This window comes from Myotis lucifugus, unplaced genomic scaffold (assembly GCF_000147115.1).
Source record: "Myotis lucifugus unplaced genomic scaffold, Myoluc2.0 scaffold_13, whole genome shotgun sequence".
Classification (NCBI taxonomy): Eukaryota; Metazoa; Chordata; class Mammalia; order Chiroptera; family Vespertilionidae; genus Myotis; species Myotis lucifugus.
In genome coordinates this window covers 4,927,404-4,953,037 of record NW_005871061.1, presented here as the reverse complement: position 1 = coordinate 4,953,037, position 25,634 = coordinate 4,927,404, and the positions used below count along the sequence as shown (strand labels likewise).

Below are 25,634 nucleotides of genomic sequence, written 5' to 3'. Positions count from 1 at the left end.
GTCATTGTATGCTGGGTTTGTTCTGAAATCATTTTGGGAATAAAAGCTGTTGTTGAATTTGACAATCAGGTACTTTCTTGTAATAGGTAAACTTATATAAACCTGGGATTCAATCACATTGTTTCTGTCTCCTTCATACTATAAAGTTATTTTTCCTACTAAACTTCTCCAGGGAGTGGTCTTTACTCACTGTTTCCTTTCACTTCTTCCTCACATCCTGTAATATGGCTTCTGTTGTCATTGCTCTCTTGAAATTGCTCTGTATTCCGAAATGGCCTATTTTCTTCTGGTCTTTTTTTCCAGGACAGAGGCTATGCTTGACCTTCCTTCTATGTTTGACACTGTTGATGACTTTCTCTTATTGAAACATTTTTCTGTCTCACTGTGGGGACAATGTGCTCCCCTGTTTCTCACACCTTTTTGATTGTCCTTTTTGTCCTCTTAATTGGCTGTTCATTCTTCTCTGTGTCCATGACTTCGGGCATCCTCCAGGGTCTAATCTTCTGTCAGTTGGATTCTTTTTCACTGACTGTTCAGTCACTGCTTAAGCTTTAGTTACATCTTGAAGACAGGAGATCATCAAATTCTCCTTTCTCTTTCTGTACCCTCATCATTTTTCTATTCCAATATTTCACATTTTATTCACATAATATTTCTTGAATAGAAACTTCGTTGTTTTCCCTGTGAACTTGTAACTTAGGGAAGGCAATATGATGCATACATAAACCTTAATGAAGTCGAGCATGATGTCCCTAGCAAAGAATGTACTGGTAATTGGAGAAGGTTCATAGAGAAAGTGGTACTTTATTTGGTTCTTAATAGATAGATCCAGGCTTGACAGCAAAGATGTGAAGGGAAGTGAGCTTCAAGTATTCTGCAGTTCCTTAGTAGTCCTGTCATACCTTTTCTATCTTTAGGTGGACTTACCCTAGGTAGACAATAGGCAAAAATTACTTAAAATTAGAACCTGTAATCTTTTCATCTGTATTAAGCACACAGAATCACTGTATGCATAATAATTCATGTCATACCTATAATATTTTAAAATGTAAATATTTTAGATGCAGAACTTCAAGGGTACTTTTAAAAAAGTATAACCATTTTTTTTCTGTATTCACTTATTCCTATTGTATCTTGTATGCCTAGTTTAAAAATATACTGCACCAGATATCACATTTAATCTCTGCCCTTTTAAATGTCTTATCAGATTTATTTCCATAAGATCTAAGTGGAAAGCTGCTTCACGGATTGTCACACTCAACTTTGCTGTTCATGTTTTGTACCTGCTATTTTAATATGATTTTCCCATAGGAAATAGGAATCTATCCTTTCTGATGAGCCAATTTGAAGCTTTTAATATGATTATATTTCTTTATGACGCTCCTGTTCCCGATTTTATGTATTGACTTCCTGCTCTCTCTCTGTAGTTATAACCAGTGCTCAAAAGTTCAGATTCTAAGCATGCTAGGCTGCAGGCAGAGGTGCACTTCGGTGGCAGCCATGAGGAAAGCAACTGAGCCCCCACAGAGATGGGACTGAAGTGGCCGGGGTGAAGTAAAGGCCAGCCTAATGGCGCGCACAGCAGGCCTGAAATAGTTTGCTAGGAAAAGGAGTCAGCAGGTTGCTGTCCTGATCCAGTAAAATTTATTTGCTGTCTGAGACTATTAGCAGCTGCTTCTTACTTGGGTTATTACTTTCTCTTTTAAGTTTCCAGTAAAACCTTCAGTTTGAGGGAGTTTCTGATTTCTTTTTTATATAACGCAGGTTTTATTATAATCTTTGAGATGTGTTTTACTTTGTATGGTAATAGCTCTATCTCATTCTACAGATTTCAGAGAATCAGAAAGCCGTACATTGAGGCTACAATGTACAGTTCAGTTTTGTTTTGCCCTGAGATTTAGTGTTTAATTTTAAACATTGCTTTTTAGCTTATATATGCCTTTATAGACAATACAGGATGCTCTGTTATGTACCTTTTGAGCTCAAAAATTAATAAAAGGTACACAATAGGTAATTACCAATTATTCTACAATAAATGACTAGGCTTATGTTCCTGTTTTATAGTATATCTTTTGCAGTATATTAAAAATGCTCTACACCACTGAAGATAATATTATTAAATTATAGTTATTATAGGAGACAGAGTATCTCATAGCTAGGCCCTCATCCAAGAACATTTTTGAAAGTTCTTAAAAGCTTACAACCTAAACTGTTTCTGGCACGTGTAGAATAAAGCACCTCATGGAAGCTCATTGTTAAACAGAAGCCACCTAACTATGATATATTTAATCACACACACACACACACACACACACACACACACACACACGTTTTACTTATCAATGATTCAACATCAAACTAAGTGCAACCATTGAATAGGTTTCATGGAAGTTGACTTACTTTACTTTGATAAATAGCTTACATGTTGAACTCAGGTTATTCTTATTCTCATTGTTGGGAGGATAACTTAAATTGACCTTGTCATAAACAGAGTATTCTATTTAGACATATGTACTTTCACTAGAATTCGGTCCTTGAGACCTATTGTTCTAAGGTATACCAGCTTTACAGTGGTTACATGGTATCTAAAAGCAATGAAACGAAGCTATGGTGTGCTTGCTTATTAGCATTTTGTCTAGCTTAACTATGGATTTTGGTTAGACTGAATTTTTCCTTTTTTGTAGACTCCAGTTTTTATTGAAAATATTTTGTCTTTTCCTATTTCGCATCTTCCACATCCTTACCTGCTTGGGTATTTTCAGTGACTTGGTCAAATAGGAGCATGTTTACATCCAGCAAAGATCAATCCATCTTCGACTAACTTTGGCTTTCCTTTTCAATGGCAAATCTTTGTGTCTTTTTTCTCTTTTCTTCTAGCATTGTGATAATTGCATCTATAAAAGGGGAGAAAGACAATGATATCTGTTATTAATTTTAGTATTATATTCATATATATTTCTTAATTAATGCATTTCCAAGATAGTAGCAAATGTTGCTTACTCCTTTGCGTTCTCTTAAAATTACCTTACTCGTGGCTAATATGAGCCCAGTTGTTGACCAAGATTTGCCTTCAGTGTTAGATTCTGACCTTCAGCAGAAATTGCAAGCAGGACTTCCATTGCTTATTGTTGATGTTATTTGCATTTTCAATTTGGGAAGGATTTATCCAGCTATCAGAATGTTGTGTTATGTGCCTTAGAGCAGTTGTTCCAAACCTTCCTAAAATTCATGATTACCGAGGGAGTTTTTAAGAGACATTGATCCTGAGGCTCCACTACAGGTATTGTGACATTCTGATTCCATAGTTATGGGTGTGCTCAAGTCCAGATTACAAGTGGATGAGAGAATAGGGAAGGACAGGGATGTAATGTCAGGCATTCTACATTCTTGGTAGTGTAACAGAGAGGTGATAGGTTAGGAAGGAAGAGGGTCATGAGTCTGTTTGTCCAAAAAACAGGATAACTTGGAGCTTATTCAAATACTGTTCTTTTCACGTTTGCAAAATAGTCTCAAACCTTGCTTACTGCTTTCAAATTGAAAGTCCCCCCAAAATAAGTAAGCTTGGTTTAAAAGAAAGAAAGAAATGAAAACTTCAGGTACGTCCTCTCCTACCCCTCTCAGTTTTTCTAATGCTTCGATTGCCTTCAACAGAATACACTGATGTAGTTTTGTGCGCTAAAGAAAATTACTGCTGAAAGATAAAATTGAAACCAGTTGGATTCCAAAAGAGAAAACAGAGACAATGTAACTATGGTTGTTTCCCATTGAGCTCAGCCAGCAACAAACCAAATTGAAATACTCAGTAACATTTGTATGTACATAAAGGAAGAGAACTGTATTACACAAAATGCAAAGGTCTGATTTAGGTTTGTTTTTATAGAACTCAGATTTTCATCTTATCATAAAGCAGCATCACCAAGCATTGTAGCTCCTGATGAGCTCTCATTCTACCTAGATATTGATGGGGTGGTAGAACCTAATTTTATAATTTTATTAAGGCTGATTTGTTTTTACAGTCATTTTATATGTAGACATATGATGAAGTCATATGAGAATATATGGGGGATAAGTAGGAGATGGTTATGGTTTGGGATAAAATCATTGGTCCCTGTAGGATTGACACATTTAAAAACGTGGGAGTATAAATGTGTTGATTATGTGAACACTATTTGGAAAACAGAATTTTCAATCAACAGTTATTGTAAGGCACTTCTAAATGCTATGTTGTAAGGAAAAGTTTGAATGTTTTCTTTTTTAAATATATTTTTATTGACTTTGGAGAGGAAGGGGGGAAGAGAGAGAGAGAGAGAGAGAGAGAGAGAGAGAGAGAGAGAGAAAGAAACTTCATTGATGAGAAACAATCATTGATTGACTGCCTCCTGCACGCTCCACACTGGGGATTGAACCTGCCACCCTGGCAAGTGCCTTGACTGGGAATTGAACCATGCCCTTGTGGTTCATAGGTCAATGCTCAACCAGTGAGCCATGCCGCTCAAGCTGACCTCAGTTTTAAAAAGAAGTGGATAAGGGACCACACACTTATTGAGCACCTGTGATGTCAGGGGTTGGCAAACTACAAAGGCTAGCCTGCCACCAATTTTTTAATATAAGTTGTTATTGGATTGCTGCCATGCTCATTTATTACTTATTGATAATGGTTGCCTTCATGTGACAACACCAGAGTTACAGTTGCAAAGTATGACCTGCAAAACCTAAAGTATTGACCATCTGGCCCAATCTAGAACTCTCACTTACACAATTCCTAGAATTTGCCTCAACTGCTTTTCAAAGGATATCCTGGTTCCTTCCAGGGGACTCTGGGGTGGAGGTGATCACCACTCTTCTGCTAACGTTCTTTGGCTTGGGCTTCCTCACCAAGCCTATGCCTTTATAAGCATATTCATGCACAACCACTTCTTTAAAGATCTGGTGACTTCTCTGAGCCCTTATGTCCCTGAAATAATCTCTAGTTTTTCATCCATAATTTATACAAAAATTAGTTTACAAGACTGGACCAGGTAGAAACACATACCCCAAGCCAGTGTTCCATTTCTAGTCCTCTTCTTCCCCTTCCCCCTGTCAAACAGTAAAAAATAAATACCACCCAGCACCTCCTATAGCAGGGGTGGGGAACATCCTGTCCCAGGGCCATATAAGGCCTGTGGCATCATTTGGTCTGGCCCTGCCAAGGCATTGGGGGTGAGTTAATTAAATGTTTGATCAAATATAGCAGGCTAATTTTTAAGTTGATAATTTTGTGTGGCCCACAAATGATGTTATAAATATCCCAATGGCCCTTGGCAGAAAAGAAAAAGGTTCCCCAACCCTGTCCTATAGGGATCACTGACCACTGAACTCAGAATTCCAGTTTGGGCAAGTGAGGATGCCAAGCCATGCTAGAAAAAGAAACCACAGCTTTGATTCAGTGCTCTAGAAGGCACCGCAAAACATTTTGGTTAGGCCACAAGGAGGAACTCTATGAGGGATTTTAAACCGTGTGCAGCAGCATCTCCACTGAGTCCTCTTATCTTGAAAAAAAATTATATATATATATACATATGGCTAATATGCTAAGTGTCCAACCATCTGACCAGTCGCTATGATGCACACTGACCACCAGGGGGCAGACGCTCAATGTAGGAACTGCCGAGCTGCAGTGATTTGGCAGCAGCGGTTCTCAGGTGATACACTCCAAAACCAGAGAGGAGGAAGCCCAATTCCTCATGGGGCTGCACCTTCAACCGTGGATTATGTTGTTTCTGGGGCACTGTTGTCCCCGAATCTGGTTTACTGCACACTTGCATTTGTGTTCCACACCCTGTACGACAGCAACTTTGTAGAGTGCCCTCTTGCACCCTGGGACCCCTCAGTGGATGTCAGAGAACCAGTTTCAGCCTGATCACTGCAGGCCAGGCCGAGGGACCCCACCTGCCGGAGGGACCCTCGCTCACTCCGTAGATGCCAGGGAGGAGACTGCGGGAGGTTGGCTCCAGGGCATGTCCGGCCTGTCTCACCCAGTCCCACCCTGCCAGCCACCTTCTAATTAATTTCCTTTCAATGTTCACAAATCCATGCACCGGGTCACTAGTTTAGTAATAAATTATGGGAGGCAACTGTGAATCTTCTGTATCCATGGAGAATGGCGGAGCCTTGTAGCAACATCATGGACTTTGGGGTTAGACAGCCTGGGATTGAATCCCAGCTCTACCATTTAACTTTTCTCTCAGATCTTTCACAAGTTTCTGGGGACCTCGGTTTCCTTATGGACTGAATGAATGTTTGTATCTTCCCAAAATGTGTATGTTAAAGCCCTAAACCACATTGTGGCTACATTTGGATATGGGCCTCTAAGGATGTAATTAAGGTTAACTGAGGGGAAAAACATGGGCCCTGATCCAATAGAATCAGTGTCCTTATAAGAAGAGACACCAGAGAGCTGGCTCATGCTCTTTTCCTAGGCACGCACCAAGGAAAGGCCATGTGAATACAAAGTGAGATTGTAGCCACCTATAAGCCAAGAGAGTAGGCCTCTGAATGAAACCTACCTTGCCAGCACTTTGATCTTGAACTTTCCAGGCTTTAGATGGGTGAAAAATTTCTGTTTGTTTAAGCCACCCAATCTGTGGTATTTTGTCATGGTATTCCTGAGCAGACTAATTCAAGCATCTACCTTGAACAGTTACTAGGAAAATCCATCTAGTGCAGTGCCTAGTGATGGTTATATGTAGAGTAGAGAGGCCCAGTGCACGAAATTTGTGCATTGGGGCGGGGCCTTCAGCCCGGCCTGTGCCCTCTTGCGGTCCAGGAGCCCTCGTGGGATGTCCGACTGATGGCTTAGGCCCACTCCTGGCAGTCAGACATCCTTAGCACTGCTGCGGAGGTGGGAGCGGCTCCCCTTCCCCCGAGGGGTCCTAGGTTGCGAGAGGGTGCAGGCCAGGCTGAGGGACCCCACCGGTGCATGATTGGGGCCCGGGAGGGACACAGGAGGTTGGCCAGCTGGGGAGGGACCGTGGGAGGGCTCCAGGGTGTGTCCAGCCCATCTCGCTCAGTCCCGATCAACTGAATGGAACAGCAAGCTAACCTACCAATCAGAGCGTCTGCCCCCTAGTGGTCAGTGCATGTCATAGCGACTGGTCGACTGTCTGCCCCCTGGTGGTCAGTGCTCATCATGGTGAGCGGTTGAGTGGCCTTAGCATATCAGTAGCATATTATGCTTTGATTGGTTGAATGGCCGACTGGACGCTTAGCATATTAGGTTTTTATTATATAGGATTCTTTTTTTTTTCTAATCCTCACCTGAGGATATTTTTTTTATTGATTTTTGGAGAGTGTGGAAGGAAGGGAGGGAGGGAGTTAGGGAGGAGAAGGAGAAAGAGAGAGAGAGAGAGAGAGAGAGAGAGAGAGAGAGAGAGAGAGAGATGAGAGAGACACATTGGACACACTGATTGTTTGCCTCCTGCATGCACCCCAACCGGGGCTGGGGATTGGTCCTGCAACCCAGGTATGTGCCCTTGACCGGGACTCAAACCTGCAATCCTTTGGTGCACGGACTGATGCTTTAACTACTGGCCACACCAGCCAGGGCAGTTGTATGTAGTAGATTCTTAATCATTATGTGCATCTCATATTTTCCCCGGTCATAATAGTCTGGGGATAAAAATAAAATGACAGAAACTATTGTGTGAGTAATGTACCTGAATTTGTCTTCCAGGAACTAGTCTTCTCCAGTTCCCCCCAATTGGTTTAGGAATTCTCCAGGGGAGGCCTACTTGTTTCTATAATGTCTAGATTGCCCTTGACTTTTACATGTTTAACCTTCAGAATATCATTTGCAGGTATTATAATTCATTGAAACTCTTAAATTGCCTTTTATACAATGCATTCAGGTATTTTCACGGACATGATAGTGCTGTATACCAACCAATATTCTGTGTTTGTAGTATTGCTGTTTTTGTCTGTACAGGAAACATTTGTGCAGGTACTTTAATATTTTGTTGCATATAATAATTGACTTCCTTTGATAAATAATAAGTGGTGAACAAGAAAATGAATGCATTGATACTAAGTGATAAGAAATATGGGTATCAGACATAATACAATTATGGAGAAGATGGAATTCATTAGGCATATTGAAAGCAGTGGCTCTTTAAGCCCCCACCTCTACTGCACCACACATAACATATAGGTGTGCTGTTAAAATCATTTTATTTGAATTTCACTTCTACATTACAGTGTGCCTCTATGGCTAGGCCACCATTTGGTGTGTGTCACTTGGTTCCTCCTCTGCTCTGACTGTTGATCATGCGATGTGAAGCCCAGGCTACATGCCCATGCCACAATCCGAAGTGCACGCATTACTTTTCTAGTAACTTGTGCCATAGAGCATTCCTTTGCATTCATGTATCAGAAACTTTTAGCAGTGACATCCTTTTGTTTCTTTCTTATTTTGTTTTCCTATTCATTTTTTAATTGATAATATATTTACATGGTTTAAAATTCAAGAGGCACAAAGACAGCCTAGAGTGAAATTTCTTCCTCGAACTTCTGTCTGTCACTCAGTTTCCTCCCTAGAATGAACTAATGTAATACATTTCCTATAAATCTTCCCGGAAACAGTTTCTGCATATATCAGCAAATACATATAAATATTCTTCCCCTTTTCCCATAAATGTACTGTAGAGTCTTGAATACCTTATTTGCTTCATTTAACAATATTTTCTAAAGATCCTTCCATATCATTCTATAAAGAGCTTCCCTGGTCATGAATATAACAACTGAGTATTCCATTGAGTGGGCATATTATAGTTTAATCAGGCAGTTTTCTAATGATGAGCTTTTGGGTCATTTTAAATCTTTTGCTCTTATAAATAATGCACAATATACTGTAATTTATTCAATTTACTTCTGGTTAATGAACATTTATAATATTTTTTACTATTAATAATACTGGAATACATAATCTTATACATCAATCATTGTGCACAAATGAGAATATGTAGGATGAATGCCAAAATAATTGGAGCGCCTGTTCCTTTCCAGGTACAATTCTAGATACTAGTACATAACAGTGAACAAAACAATCACAAATCCTTACTTTTAACAGAGCTTACATTGAAGTGGAAGGTATAGACCGTAAATAAATAAGGGATATTTTGTCAGGTGATAATTGCTATGGAGAAAAATGAAGCAGGCAAAAGGAAAAAGGAGTGGCAAGGGGGAGTTGTGATTTTCAACCAACATCATCAGGAAAGTCTCTATGAAAAGGGAAAATTAAACCAAGACCTGAAAGAAGTGAGGGAAGATCAGGGGATGATACAACATCAAGTGCAGAGGCCCTGATGTGGGAGATGTTCTGGTATATTTGAAAACAGCAAGGCAGCTAGTGTGGCTGGAATAGAGTGAATGAGAGGAAAGATGTAAGATATGAAGTCAAAGGAGACTACATTAAATATGAAGCAGGATATTCCAGGTTATTGTAAAGACTTTGGTTTTTACCCTGAATAAGACAGAAAACCATTGGAGGGTTTTGTAGGATGGAGGGAAGAATAGCAAAGGCTAGAAGCCATGATGGTTTGAAATCCTTAGGTAGAAGTGGCGCTGATAAAATATTGGATTTGCCCAAGAGTGGGATGTGGCCTGTGAGAGAGAAAAGTGAATGTTGACTTCTCTCTCTCTCTCTTTTTTTTTTCTTGAACTGTTAGGATTGAGTTGCCATTTGTTGGGAAGGAGAAAACTAAAAAGCTGATTTGGGAGTAAGATAAGGAATTTGGATTGGGATGTGCTAAATCTGAGACACTTATTAGACATCATGTGGAAATATCCAGAATTTGAGAACTTGTTTTTAGGAGACATGGGTTCCCAGTGGCCTTTCATTTGAAAAGAATATTTGATGGGATTGACAACACTGACTTTATTCCAGACATGCTCAGGTATATTTGTAACCAGGACTGAACAGTCCTACATTGTTGAGACCCTGGCTACAAATACTAGGTGTACCGGTTAATAATGCGGATTTTTTTCAATAGATGGAGTTACACATATGTTGATATATATGCGATTTGATATGTATGCTATTTTGTTGTATTGACAACACGCTTCAAAACTTCATATGTCAAATTTTCTGAAGGTGTTAACATCATAGATATTTTTACACTTAAAAATGTAGAATTTCATGCCAAAAAAAGAGCATTTGCAGGAAGTTTTAATTCATTATTTTGAAGAACAGTGCTGCCGAATACTTCTAGAAGCTTATGGTGAATATGCTCCATCTCACGATACTTGTGAACTCTGGTTTAAATGCTTTAAAAGTGATGATTTCGATGTGAAAGACAAAGAGGTCCAGGTCAACTGAAAAAATTTGAAGACCAACAATTACAAGCATTATTGGATGAAGATGCGTGTCAAACTCAAAAACAACTTGAAGAAAGATTAAATGTTGCTCAGCAAACAATTTCTGATCATTTACAAGCATTGGGAAAGATTTTAAATGAAGGAAAATGCGTGCCACATCAACTGAATGAAAGACAAATGGAAAACCAAAAAAGTCATTAGTAAAATGTTGCATGGAATTGTGACTGACGATGAAAAGTGGATTTATTTTGAGAATCCCAAATGCACAAAATCATGGGTTGATCCAGGTCAACCATCAACATCAACTGCAAGGCCAAATCGCTTTGGAAAGAAGACAATGCTCTGCGTTTGGTGGGATCAGGAAGGTGTAGTGTATTATGAGCTTCTAAAACCAGGTGAAAACGTTAATACTGATCGCTACTGACAACAAATAATCATTTTGAGCCATGCTTTGATCATGAAACTACCAGAATGTTCCAGAAGACACGGCAAAGTAATTTTGCTTCATGATGACCCACCATAACACACTTCAAAACCAGTTAAAGACACGTTAAAAGATCTTGCCTGGGAAGTATTAACCCACCGGCTGTATTCACCAGACCTTGCTCCTTCAGATTACCACTTGTTCTGTTCAATGGCACACGCACTTTCTGAGCAGCACTTCAAAACGTACGAAGAAGTGGAACATTGGGTCTCTGAATGGTTTGCCGCAATGAATGGTTTGCCTCAAAACAAGAAAAGTTCTATTGGGACGGTATCCACAGATTACCTGAAAGATGGGGAAATGTGTAGCTAGCGATGGACATTACTTTGAATAAAGCACTTTTGATGTTTATCTTGAAATTATGGTGTTTTCTTTTATTATAAAATCCGCTATTATTAACCAGTACACCTAGTATTTTGGGGTGTTATTTTGTTCAGTCTTGTCAGGCAAGGTTAAACTAAATTGTGTGCAGAATTGTATCAGTCTGAGATGGACCACATTGAATAGAAAAGCCTAGATATGATGAATATCTGAACTGTATTCTCAGCAAGAAATTCTCCATCAGCCTGGTGCTACTAGGTATTGTCATACTGATTTCTACTGGTGTGTTTTTCTTAGTACTACTCTTTGACATACATAGCCCTTAGGGCAGTGGTTCTCACCCTGTGGGTCGCGACCCCTTTGGCGGTCAAGCGACCCTTTGACAGGGGTCGCCTAAGACCATCCTGCATATCAGATATTTACATTACGATTCATAACAGTAGCAACATTACAGTTATGAAGTAGCAACGAAAATAATTTTCTGGTTGGGTCACAACATGAGGAACTGTATTTAAAGGGCCAGAAGGTTGAGAACCACTGCCTTAGGGTTTGTTGCTGGACTTACTGGTTTTTGACATCAATTCGGACATTTAGCATAATGAGAGGTTCTCTGAGTGCATGAGATGGCCAGAAAAACATCATACTTATAAAGCCAGAGCCAACCTGCCTGTAAAGGGATTATTTATAGCCTGAGTAAGGTACTTCACATAGGTTCAAGATTACAGGAATTCTCACAACCTCATTTGTCAAATACCAGGTTGAGGTTAACATCATACTTCAGTTTTGGTATTTAAATCATCTCTTCATACAAGGGAAATTCTCTCTAAAACCTGAAAGCTAATTTTATTTGTCCTTCCTAAGATATACATTACCTGCTGAGCTATTGAGGCCCAATTGAAAATATACATTAGCTATTACACGTTGTTAAACATCTTGTTCTGGTGACATTTAGCGATGTTCAGTAATTGGCTTAATGAACAGGTGTGCAAGTATATTAGTTATGCAGATGTTAATTTGCAGTTACATGTGCTGCCTGATTTGGGGGGTTCTTGTCTAAACTACAACCAGTAAGATTTGTTCCTTAATTAGGAAATCATTACAAAGTATGTGTGTGTGATTCCCGCCATTAGAACCATTACTCTTGTTTAATGTGCTCTAAACTTCCGGAACACCCCTGGTAATGCCATTCCTATGGCTTCAGGTACTATGCAGGTGTCAGAATGAAATCTACCTTTCTGTGGGACGCCTGAGTTAGTGCACAGCTGTAGGCAACAGAGAGGTGACGCTTCACAGCTGTGCTATGGGACATGTAAAGGGAGTCGGAAACGCAGTCTCCTACTCCATACTGCATCAGCTTTCCTCCCAAGGTTTGGTAAACAAATGTGTTATTTCTCACAAAATGGATTAAAAAACAATTTAAAAGAAATTGTGCTTGCTTACCATGCTGACTAATTTTTACCTGTATTTTTTTTATTATTCTCTCCCCTATTGTTTCTGATTGCTAGCTACACTTGGTCTTTGAGATTGCCAAAGCTAACAGTTTGTACACTATAAAAAGGGATGGGTATATTTATGTAATTTAGTCATATCTTTTTCATTTTTATGTTGCAAAAATAGACATTGGCAAGCTAATATAGCTAACACCCATGTATCAGCCTCCCAGGGTAAGCAAATATTAACATTTTGTCATATGTACTATAGGTCTTTGGTTTTAAAGAAATAAAACATTAGAGATAAAGTAGATATTTCTAGGGTGCTACTTATTCCAGTGTCACCTTGCTCCCCCAAGACAAGCACTGTAAATAATCTGCTGAGTATCTGTTCCATGTCTTTATAATTTTACTAGAGGCCTGATGCATGAAATTCATGCAAGGGGCTCGGCCCTTGCAGCCCCAGCTGGCCCTTGCAGCCCTGGCTAGCCCTTGTAGCCCCGGCTTCATCCTGAAGGTCATCTGGATGGTCGTCTAGTGTTCATTCTGCTGTTCAGTCTAATTAGCATATTAGCTCTTTATTATATAGAATAATAAGCTTACATACTCATTTATAAGCAATATAGTACATAAGATTAGTCTGCATTTTATTTTTTATTTAGATCAATGGTTCTCAACCTTCCTAATGCCATGACCCTTTAATACAGTTCCTCATGTTGTGGTGACCAATTTCATTGTTACAAATTGAACATAATTAAAGCATAGTGATTAATCACAAAAACAATATGTAATTATATATGTGTTTTCCGATGGTCTTAGGCGACCCCTGTGAAAGGGTCATTCGACCCCAAAGGGGTCGCGACCCACAGGTTGAGAACCTCTGATTTAGATGAATGCAATTGCATCATTTTCTACCACTTTTATTTTTCCATTCAGCATCATATTTGGGATCTATCTCTGCTGAAATATTTAGCTGTAGTACAGTCACTGTAAATGCAGATTCGTATTTCATTATATAGTAATGCCTCCATTTGTGGACCTCTATTTAACAGAGTTTGGATTTAATAGACAAAATTTCCAGTCCATATGCATATGTGAAAATTAGCACCCTGTTCATGTAAAAATGCTTTTAAACCAATATTTGCTTATAATTGAATAGGTTGGTTTTTGTTATTAATTCACTGTTATTTTAAACAGATTTTAGCGAATAGGCCAGATGTTGGAAAAAAACACTATAGTAATTTCACCGACATAAATAAATATTGCATATCTACATTTATAGTCTACATATTTAAATCCAAGAGTCGCTTCTCATAAACAATGTTCGGGAATGATCAGCACATGATCACACTGCATTGCTCATGGTAATTGATTCTGTTGAGTGGAGTGAATTTCTGCAGCAGTTTTAATGGGTGCTGGCTGATGTTCCCACGTGTGCTAATCCATGCCCCAGCTGCATGCATTTGATTACTTGAGGTGATTGGTGAAGGCACACATTTATTAGACCTATTCATTGTAAATTTAAAGTTGCAGTAATTCATATGAAAAACTTTTCAGTGAAATTAACTTTCCATACATACTTAATTTTAAACAACCCCCCCTTTCCCCCTTTAAGTGTCTATATAAGTAAAAATAGGTAAACTAATTTGTCAATTTTTTAACATATGCATTTGAAAATCTGCTTTATTATATAATAGACTTTCAGAATTAATAGACAGCCCCTCACCTGAGTTACTGGTAGTCTGTTTTATCGAATATTCCACAATTTATCCATTTCATAACCGCTGACATGTGGGTTGTTTTTAGTTTTGTACTGTTGTAAGCATTGTGACAGTGAACATCTTGTCTCCTTGACCTTTTGGCATACAAGTGGAAGGATTGGGTTATAATTATGAATGGCACACCTTAAATATATTAGATGTTAATAAATGTGTATTTTAAGGTTGTTGGTCTAATTTTTACTGCTCCTGTTGGCACAATCAATACTCTGCCTCCTCATCCATACATGCATTTATGAGATGTTTTTGTTATTTCCAATTTGATGTCTGTGAAATAGTATTTCATTGGTTGTTTTCATTTGCATTTCCCTGATTACTGGTAAAATTGAGCATTTTTCTGTTACTTGCTATATGATCTTGGGCAAATGAGTTAATTTTCCTGTTCTATAGTTTTCTCCTTTGTGAAATGACAATACTAATACCAATTGTATAAGGTGATATAAAGTTAAATTAGTGTCAGGCACAGAGCATATATTTCTGGCCCCAGCACACTTCTGTTGCGCTACTCTACAGAGCAAATCCTATATAACAAAAGCCTAATATGCTAAGTGTCTGGCCGGCCATTCACCCAATCAAAGCGTAATATGTTAATGATATGCTAAGACCACTCAACTGCTCACTATGACGTACAGTGACCACCAGGGGGGGCAGGCGGCCAACCTGTCGACCAGTTGCTATGATGTGCACTGACGACCAGGTGGCAGACGCTCCGACTGGTAGGTTAGCTTGCTGCTGGGGTTCGACTTATCAGGACTGAGCGAGATGGGCCAGACACGCCCTGGAGCCCTCCCATGTCCCTCCCCAGCCCCGATCATGCACTGGTGGGGTCTCTCAGCCTGGCCTGTGCCCTCTTGCAATCCGGGCTGAGGAATCCTCCCCACGAGTGCACGAATTTCATGCATTGGGCCTCTAGTATTTAATAAAAGTTGATTTTGGTGGTGGTTGTGATGATTGTGGTTGTGGTTACTACTACTACTAGTACTACTGCCACTATTATTATTGTTATAGTTATTATCATTAATATTACAATTTCTTCTTTTGTATGTTGCATATATGTGTATTATACATGTTTATAATATGTATGTGTATAGATATGCATATGTAATCGTTTGCTTATTTTCAGTGGTTTGTATGATATCTTCAGAAATGCAAGGGTAAAGAAGATTTTTACAAGAGTGGAAAATAACAATTAAATTTGAAAAAATCATTGTAGCTATTGCACATAGAAATTATAGATTTCCCCTGCCAGCTGTTATCATACTTGCACTCATTTTAACATTGACTTATTAATTGAGTTAAAATAACACCTATTTCAACTCATACAGGAAAACAATATTAGAGTATAGAATATAATTAGAATCACTTCTGGAATTGTATACATATGGATAAAATATGTATTTATGCAGGGAGATCACAATCCCTATATTTATGTGATATATGTAAAACAGCAGTTGGGCATTTACTTATTGATTATACATATATATGTACATGAACTTACATATATTTTTAGTATGGTTTTGACACTACTGTTAGCATTATTTACCCTGGCTTTATATATAGTACACTTAATAGAAAGTGTCACTTCTCCACATAATCCTTATAATATGATGTGACACATCAGATGATGCTGATTAAGAGATGCAATATTCTCTAATGTGGAACTATGGCTATCAACAGCAAGAAGATATTTTATTAGTGATATGTATGTATTAATTTAAGCTATATTGTTATTGATAAGAAAATTATGAATGCTAAATATCTTTTGGAGATACTGCCATAATTAGTAGTTTACATATAACCATGTATTTAAGAGTATGAGTAGATATTTCAGTCTTGTGTACAATTGTACACTCATGCTAGGCTAACACATTGTGAAGGTGACAAGTATTTGCTGGTGAAAGAATGAATAAATGAATGAATGACTAGTATTCTGACTTTAGCAATCAATCTTTCTTACTGGAATTTTTAAATAAATTAAAATAGTTATAAAATTTTTATTATGATTTATGATTAGTTATCACTGTGCAAATCATTCAATGTTGCCCATTTCTAATATCTTAATATTTGCTACAAATTACACATTTTGTCACATGTTCTATATATCCACTGGGATAGTGGAAATTAATAGGAAATTTCTGAATATTGCCTAAATTTGATTGGGGAAAGAATATAATCATATTTACTTTATTTACGCTGATGAAAATCCCTCAGTTGTAAAGGAATAAATTTATACTACAGTTGCATGTAAAAATCCATGAATTAAAGGAAATATAAGAATGCTCAGTGGGCATTTTACCTTAGATAATGAGTATCTTGATGTTAGCATATCTTTAATAATAATGCAAATGCTTTATTATTATATCATTATCTTCCTACAGACAGTATTTTATAATGTTTCAGTATTGTTGGTCAGTTAGCTGTGCCAATTTATGAACCCAAATTAATTCAATCCATTGGATTCAAACATAGTGGCTATATGGCTTTTCTTATGCTCAGTGAGAGATTGCATTGACTGGAGGTCTCATTTTGGGCCTGCGGACCATAGAGCCATTGATGACTAAATCAGTTCTTGAGTTTTCGTGTTGAAGTTTAAAATCTCTTCAGTCGCATAAAAGTAATTTCAAATAATTATAGAATCTCTATAATTTATTTTAAGTTTTTAAATAATTTATATTTTATTGTTATATGCACATTTAATCAGAGGTATACCTTCTTAACGTTTTTTAAGTGCACAGTATAGTATTGTAGACTGTAGATACAATGGTGTGCTGCAGATCTCTAGAACTTATTCATCTTATATAACTGAAACTTTATTCCATTTGAACAGCAGCTCTCTATTCCCCCCACCCTCCAACCCCTGGCAACCACCATTCTACTCTTTATTTCCATGAGTTTTACATTTTAGATCGCTAATATAAGTAATTTAAAGCATTTACATAAAGCATTTAGATTACTTATATAAGCATTGATCCTTCTGTGGTTCGCTTATTACAGTTAACATGTCTTCTAGGTTCATAGGTGGGATTTCCTTATTCATAAAGGCCAAATAATATTCCATTTTGTGTGTGTGTCACCTCTTCTTTATTCATTCATTCCTTAATGGACATATAGGTTGTTTCCATATTTTGGCTATTGTGAATAATGCTGCAGTAAACATGGGAATGCAGATATTTCTTTGAGATCCTGATTTCAGTTTTTTTGGATATGTACCCAGAATTGATTGCTGGGTCATATGGTACCACTATCTTTCATTATTTGAGGAATTGTCATACTTTTTTCTAGAGAAGCTGCACCATTTTATATTCCTACCAACAATGTACACAGGTTTCAATTTCTCCACATCCTCACTAACACATCTTTTTTTAAATAATAGCCATCCTAACAGATGTGAAGTGATATTGTAATTTTGATTTGCATTTTCCTCATGATTAGTGATGTTGAACATATTTTCCTATATCTGATGGCCATTTGTATGTCTTCTTTGGAGAGATAACAATTCAAGTTTTAATCAAGTTATGTAATTGTTCATTTTTTAATCAAGTTATGGGATATTAAAGTTTTGTGAGCATTAGAAACATATATGGAATAAAAGCCTATTAGGACAAATGGCATTTTGTAGTCATTATGAAAGCAGGAAAATTTTAATATATGAAGCCTTTAATACTAGTTAGGTAAATTTTATGTATCATTGCCTCTCTTCAAATTCTCTACCAAGCCTGTGGTTGTGATTGCTAAGGATGCTTTTAGAGACAAGAAAGCAAAGGGCAGTAACAGCCACTGGGCAATATCTAATGATCACGAACCATTATTGTTTGTGAAAGTCTGTCTAATTAAGAGGCTATTTTAAACTAGCTTTTCTCTAGTAATTCTCAGAACAGTAGCACCCACTCATGGAATTCTTACCATTTCTTGAACCCAGGATGAAGCCAAATTGCATACATAATACAAGAGAAATATAGTAGGATTCAAAAAACAAAACTGTGAACTCTAGATATTTGAGACATCTAATCTTAATTTTAAATAACTTGTTCATTTAAAGAGGAGAGAGGATGAAGTCTATTTTAATGAAAAATGCAAAAATGAGGCATACAAAATGAGCATTATGTCTGTCTAGGATAATCAGGAGGCTGTTAGTTTGCAGAATAATCTTAATGTATCCTTCATGCTACAGTATTTTTATCCTATATATACTTGCTTAATCAGTCTCCTGTAATGGGGTTTAAAACATATTGAGAAATTAGGACAGTTGTCTTGGCTATTACTTTGGGTTAAAACTAATGAATGATTTTTAAAGTAATTTCAGTATGATTCAGATAATAATTTTTTTATTGACAAAGGGAATGACTCTTGGACTGTCATTTCTTTATATAGTGGTCTTAAGCTGGGGGTGGCTTGAAAATTGAATCAATTAAAATGCTGATGATTGCATAGGAAAGACTGTGCTCTTAGAAAGATCATTTGAGGAACATATGTGATGATTTTAAAAGAAATACATTAAAAGTCATTTTTCTTGCCCTGACCAGTTTGGCTCAGTGGATAGAGCGTAGGGCCGTGGACTGAAGGGTCCCGGGTTCGATTCTGGTCGAGGGCATGTACCTTGGTTGCAGGCTTGATCCCCAGTAGGGGGCATGCAGGAGGCAGCTGATCAATGTTTCTTTCTCGTTGTTTCTAACTCTCTATCCCTCTCGCTTCCTCTCTGTAAAAAATAAATGAAATATTTTTTAAAGTCATTTTTCTTCCAGCACTAGCAATAACTATTGTGTTGAGTAAAGATGGCAAATTACTTGTCATCTCTGAAAAAAGATTATGAGTTTTAAGTGTAATTATTATCTAGTCTCCTTAGACTCTAAGTCATTTTTGGTTGGTGATACTGGTAAAGTTTAGAACTGTTAGGACTTTAGCTATTCAGATAATTTATTTTATAGTAAGTTATTTGATTTTCATGTATTTTGCACCATGAAAACAAAGTTGGTCTTAATGGACCTATAGTATTTTGATACCTTCTATAATATGTCCAGAAAGTTTTCCAGATGCTAACATCTGTGAACACATAGCTAAGCAAAATGTACTGTGGTTGTGTTGATTTTTCCTCTAATGAAAATCAGTAACTCCTTTGTGATCTCTGTACTAAAGTCAGATAACTTAAAATACTAAAGATAATTATTGCCTCAAAATTTAAAGTAATAAAGAGCAGGATTATGACTATATAATTGAGTGATGAAATTTAGGAACATGAGTTTGGGGGCAAGAGTATATCATTTCACTTGATCGAACAAAAATGTTGGCTTTACTCATTTTTTTATGGCCCCATTACCTAAAAACTTATTTTTATATTAGAAGTAAACTGGTAACACATGAATGAATACAATGGTAGCTGTTGAATTTCTGTATTGGATGGTTTAGGGATTCGCCTGCCATAAAGCTTCATTTTCATAGCAGCCAGCCAGCCAGGTTGCTTTTTACTTTGGTTTTTGGGATGGCTTATTTGGGGGAGGGCTGATGGAGGTAATGGGGAGCTAAAGCCACTCCTTGGAACTACCACTCTACACAGTTTCAGGTCATTTGAATTCTTTATGAACTACAGGATTACCTTTTGAATACAGCATAAATATATCTTCTTTTCTAAGAAAGCAAACAGTACTAAAAAATGGTGAGGGAGACAAAGCTAACTTACTCAAAAGACCTGTCTCTGAGGTTTGTTAATTATGTTTAAGCAAATGGGTGCTACTGTTGTGCAAGTTGCAAATGGTTCACATCTATTCTTCAGATCAGTCTCAGCAGGAATTTTTATATGGCAACCTGTTTAGCAGTTAAGTTACCTTAGGTACTTCAAAGCAATTTCACTGTATTAAAGGGATGCCTAAATTTTAGCATGTTAGGATAAATGCATGTCTTTTTCCTCAATTAGTCCAAATTAGGGAGATTTTACTATATATTTAATTCCAGTGCTGCTTCTAGGTACCTGGTAAAGGAGTAATTAATGTTGCACATTAGTTAAGAAGCAGCAATTGATTTTTGGTTCTATTTGGCTTATCTTTTCTGCTTAAGTGCTGATATTTAATTTGTTGGGAAACCTCTAAACAAGTCTATATTTTTATGTTTATCCTCTTCCTTGAACTAATGAAATAAACACATTTATTGATTTTCGCATGCACTTTATTAATGTAGTTAATATGCCTTAGTAATGTTATTCCGTGCATTTGGATTAGCACCATTATTGTTTATGAATCAACATTTTTCTTTCAGTTCAAAAGAATGCAGAAGCTTTGGAGGAGAAGCCCCAACCTACCAAGAAGAGGGTGAAAGAGCTGAGAGTTTTGGATCCCAAAACGGCCCAGAATCTGTGTATGTGCTATTTCGTGTGTAGGATGGTGGTGAGAGGGTGGTTATTGAATGGATTTAAACAAAGTTGTAACTTCTTCGAACAGGCATGTTTAGCATCTACCAGAAACACAATTCTGTGTAAACATGATTTGGTTTTCCTTTTTGTGGTTCAGCCAGAATAGGAGGCCATGATAATTTAGTCTTCCTCAGGTTTGACGAAATGTATGAATAATAAAGTTTTGGAAAGTGCTGATAATTCGACCTTGTCAGAGGACCAGTGAGACCTATGGCAGAGCTGTAAAGAGTTTTGTTTTCCTTCTGCCTCGGCTTGGCAGTGACAGGTTTAGCGTATTCACTAGTCCCATTGGGCAAGTCCTTTTCTGATCCTCCTTTACGTTTGAAGTAATCGTGATGGGAGCTAGATAAATGGTTAACCACTGCACTTTAAAACTGGTTACTAAACCTTAAAACCTTTAACAAACCAGTCAGCCCTTAAGTATACTTTCATTAAAGCAGCCGGACAGTTAAAGCTGTCTTCATTTAAGTAGGCCTCACGTTTTACTTTGACAAATTTCCCCCTCTGTATTGAATTTAGCATTCTTTGTCACCACAGTAGACTGTGTTTATATTCTGAGAATACTAAAACACTCTGCATGAGAAATTTCAACACATCAAGCATTTCTAATTGCGCACAGAGATGCCATAGGAGTTTCTTTTGTTAAAGAACGTGCTATAGGGAATCCGATTGAAATAAACAGCTCATCATTCTCCTGTCAGCTGGAATGTTGCTGTCAGAAAAGCAGTCTCCAAATAGCTGTTGTGAATGTGTATGTTGCTTATCTGATGGTACATTTTTTTCCTAAAAATGTTTTCATTGATTTTTTTAAGAGAGAGAGGAAGGGAGCAGGGAAGGAGAGGGAGAGAGGGAGAGAGGGAGAGAGAGAGAGAGAGAGAGAGAGAGAGAGAGAGAGAGAGAGAGAGAGAGAAAGAGAGAGAGAAACATCAATCAGCTGCCTCCTGCAACACACCCTACTGGGAATCCAACCCATGACCTGGGCATGTGCCCTGACCAGGAATTTAACCATTGACCTCTTGGTGCACAGATCAGCGCTCACCCAATTGAGCCACACCTGCCAGTAGTACATTTTCTTTATAAGGTGGATGTTTAGTGTTGTGTGTTTTTTTAAACACAGTATTATCTTAATTGCTAGTTGATATCTGTCAACATTATTAATTTTGATTATGGAGATCCCACTTGGTGTTTACATCTAGGTAATAATGTACCTAGACAGTAAGGATTTTTTTTTATGTGCCAGAGAAGTCATAGGGACCTTTACATGAAAAAAATTCTTAGGAATATATTCTTGTTCTGGTGATAAGAACAAACAAATGTTCTTTCAAAGGTATGTGTAGTGGAGGCTAAAGTATAATGTATTATTTAAAAATACTTTCTGAGTAAGCATAAGCTTTTCTGGGTATAATTTATTGAATTATTTCAATATGACAGAATATGTATTTAATTAAGAAGATGTTGACAAGGGAAATTGTGATTCAACATATAAAGCAACTATTAGTGTAGCACGTGAATGTCAGCAGGAATGCAGAGAGCAATGATGTTCAGACCCTTTAATTTTTTCCTATATAGGAGAAATGCTATATAACTTGATATGCTTTTCTTGTATTTGGTTACTTTATTGTCATTCTTGAGAAGTACTGTGTTGGATGCATCTGACAATCTCCACACTGAGTTCTACTTTGAATTAAAAGGCCCATTTGAAATCAAATCTCTAACTTTTCATGGGTCATTTTGTGTCAGCTCAATCTACAATGCATAAACATGTAGTTGTCACGACTATTAGTATGAATTTTATTTTGTATATAAATATGTTAGCTGTAAACATTAGAGCCTGTGATAATAAGCCATTTTACCTATTACTGGTTGAAGCTCAACTGGCATTCCAGTTTGGAGACAAAGGCAATGAGTGTTTATGAGTGTAGCAGTGTAGTACTTTGAATGGGAGGTACTTTTGTTTGTTCATAACTCTGTAAATTAATATTAGTTACAGAATTTTCATGTTTCAAGTCTATGAAATGGGAATCAGGTATTTATTAGGATGTTAAAATTTTTATGCTGTTCTGTTTTTAATAAACCCTATTTTTATTTTAGCTATCTTCCTTGGATCATATCGTATGCCATATGAAGATATAAAAAACATTATTTTGGAGGTCAATGAAGACTTGTTGACTGAAGCCTTAATTCAGGTAACTTGCATATTTTCCTTTTAAAATTCATTTTCACAGGTATTCCTACGTTGCTGTCTTCTAGAATGGAGTTGTAAGGAAATATTCTTCTATATTTGGATTATACAGTCAGGAGTATCTAGCTGTGTTGATAGTCAGAGGACTTAACATAGAAGATCTAGGTTCTATTTCTCCCATTTATTAGACGTGTGTTTTTTTAATTTAAGTTTATGCATATGTAGACATATCATTCCCTATTATTCACTATACAGAAAATTGCATATACGTCATCATCATAGTGACTCTGTAAAGTAGATATCGTTATTATCATTTTATGGATGTAAAAGAGAAGAGGCCAACAGGTTAAATAGCTTGCTCAGGATCAGTGGGTAAATGGTAAAGTTATCCTTTGTTCGGCACTGAACGTATGCTGGGCATTGTGCCAAGCATTTGATATATTTCATTTCATTGACTCCTACAGCAATCTTATGAGATCAGTACTAACATCCTCATTTCCCAAATAAGGAAACTGAGGCTTAGAGAGATCGCCACATGTCACATAGCTGGTAAGGGGCAAAGTAGCAGAGCTGGGCTTCAGAACAATGTCTGTCTGTCATGACTCTAAAACCATTGCTCTTTCTAGTCTATTATTCTGCCTCCTGTGGGCAGACAGGTTTGGCTTGCTTTATCTCTGCATTGTCATCTGAGATCACAGGGCCACTGTGATGATTTCATCCAAAAAGTGCTTTATTCTAGAAATCTAACATATTATTAGAATTCTTGGTATGTCTGCCCCTATCTGTTTTAATTTCTAGGAAGAAACACTGCAGAGATTTGCTGTAGAAAGGCAGTCATTGTAGTTTTTTGTTGTTTGTTGTTGAGCCATGCCATTTGCTTTGATTTTAAGAAGACTGGTAGTTTATGCTGTCATAATTGTGCCATATCTTCCTCAGACTGTCTCTAAATCTCAGAGAACCAGTGTTTGTCATTTGAGCAGGTTGTGTCTATATGGAATTTCTGTTAACCTAAAAGTAAAAGACCTTTCAAAGTGAGAGGCAAACAAGTATTTATTTGAGATCACTAAGAATAGCTATTCTGGAAACACTGATTCAGGCAGAAGCTCAACTGGTGTTCCAGTTTGGAGACAAAAGCAATAAGTGTTTATGAGAAAAGGGAAGGAGAATAATTGCATTACTAGAGGAAGGCATTTCTTTTGGTACAGATAACAAACAAACATAGTGGTGTTAATTCTAAACAGTGTTTTTTGTTGTTTTTGTTGTTGTTGTTTTGGCTATTTTGTTAATCCAGTAGTCATCAGTCCAGTAATCATAATAATTGCTTTCTTGTTATCTTTGCAAACACGTATTTTTCAAGGCACAAGGTTGCTTAGGCCAATCCAAAGGTTATTTTGCCCTGTTTTAACATCTGGAAGATTTAAGGCATGAGATGTACAAGCCAGTTTCTCTGACATGGCAGCTCTGGCTCTGTTTTAAAGTGGCTCTGTTTATGTTATTGTTTACCGTTCCTTCATTTCGTAGTGGAGGCTTGTATTACAGTTTACCTTATGCATATGTTTTAAATATGTTCACTTTCTATAGGAGTAAGGTTTAGTCAGTTGATATAAGCTCTTCATTATCATGACACACTCAGTATATTATTCTCAGTAAAAATCCCCTTGTGGTAAAATTTTTAGAAAACTTTTTAGAAAACTGTTTTTCTCTGTGCAACTAGCAAGTCCATAGTTCTGTGAGTGGAAATGCAGAGCTGAGCACATGTCTCCTGTCCTCCTTAGTCCCATGCTTCTCTGTGCACTAGTCAGAATGAGGACAGCATTAAGCCTAAATGTGACTTAGTTCTCTTTTTTTTTCAATTGGAAGTTTACATTTAAATTATAAAAAATCACACAAATATCTGACCCCTACTTAATAATTGAAGCTTTCTAGTTTTTTTCTGTATAACCCAAGTATAGTAAAATAGAACCATATTTTGAAGAATTAATCAATTTAGTCATTTATTCTACCCATTAAAACTGTGTAGTTTTTTCTTCATATGCCTTGGTAAATAAATAATGTAAATATGCGGAATGCTACTGTGGTATTTATTTCCTGGCAACATTAAAAACTATTTTTAAGTCATGTTTTCACCTCTTTAGGGAATGTAAGAAGAGAAAGATTGTCGCTATAAGTGTCCCTTTACTATGCAACAAGTTTTTAACATGTGTCTATAGAAATGTATTACCTGGAATTTTTGTAGCATAAATAATATAAAGTTGTTTCTCTCTTTAAATTGATCGAGTTGGGAGGAATGAATTGCTTATAATTTAGAGATGGTAGTAAATTATGTCTAAATTGTTGAATTTGTGGGCTTAATCTTATCCATCATGACAAAACAACTGCTTAAGAAATCACATTATTATTAGATTGTACTCTGGGAAGGTGAGTGAAGGAGAATCACCAAGTGCTGATCCTGCCAGGATTCTTTTGTGCATCCCTGTGCTTCCATGCAGTTCCTGTTTGCTGTATGTGGCTTCCTCTGAGCCTGTCTTGTCTCTTCCTCTTTTCTAGATCTCCCTTCCCTTTTCTAAGCTTCTATCTCTTACTGGTTTTCACATATTTGTATGTTTTACCCCATTGTATCCTTTGCCCCACCAATTTTGTGCCTGCTTTTTGTTGAGGCCTTTTTCTTTCCCCACCCCAGACTGCTTTC

The 25,634-nt window shown here is 37.1% G+C and overlaps 1 protein-coding gene across 3 annotated transcripts in view; it reads left to right on the top strand.

Moving 5' to 3' along the window:
- DIAPH2 (diaphanous related formin 2) overlaps positions 1-25,634 on the top strand; it is a 906,095-nt gene that overhangs the window by 366,373 nt on the left and 514,088 nt on the right. For all 3 annotated transcript variants that reach the window (XM_023750473.1, XM_023750472.1, XM_014452154.2), the window contains 2 exons: positions 20,610-20,708; positions 22,855-22,949. In XM_023750473.1, coding sequence (XP_023606241.1) covers positions 20,610-20,708; positions 22,855-22,949 — 194 coding nt within the window. The remainder of the gene's footprint in view (positions 1-20,609; positions 20,709-22,854; positions 22,950-25,634) is intronic.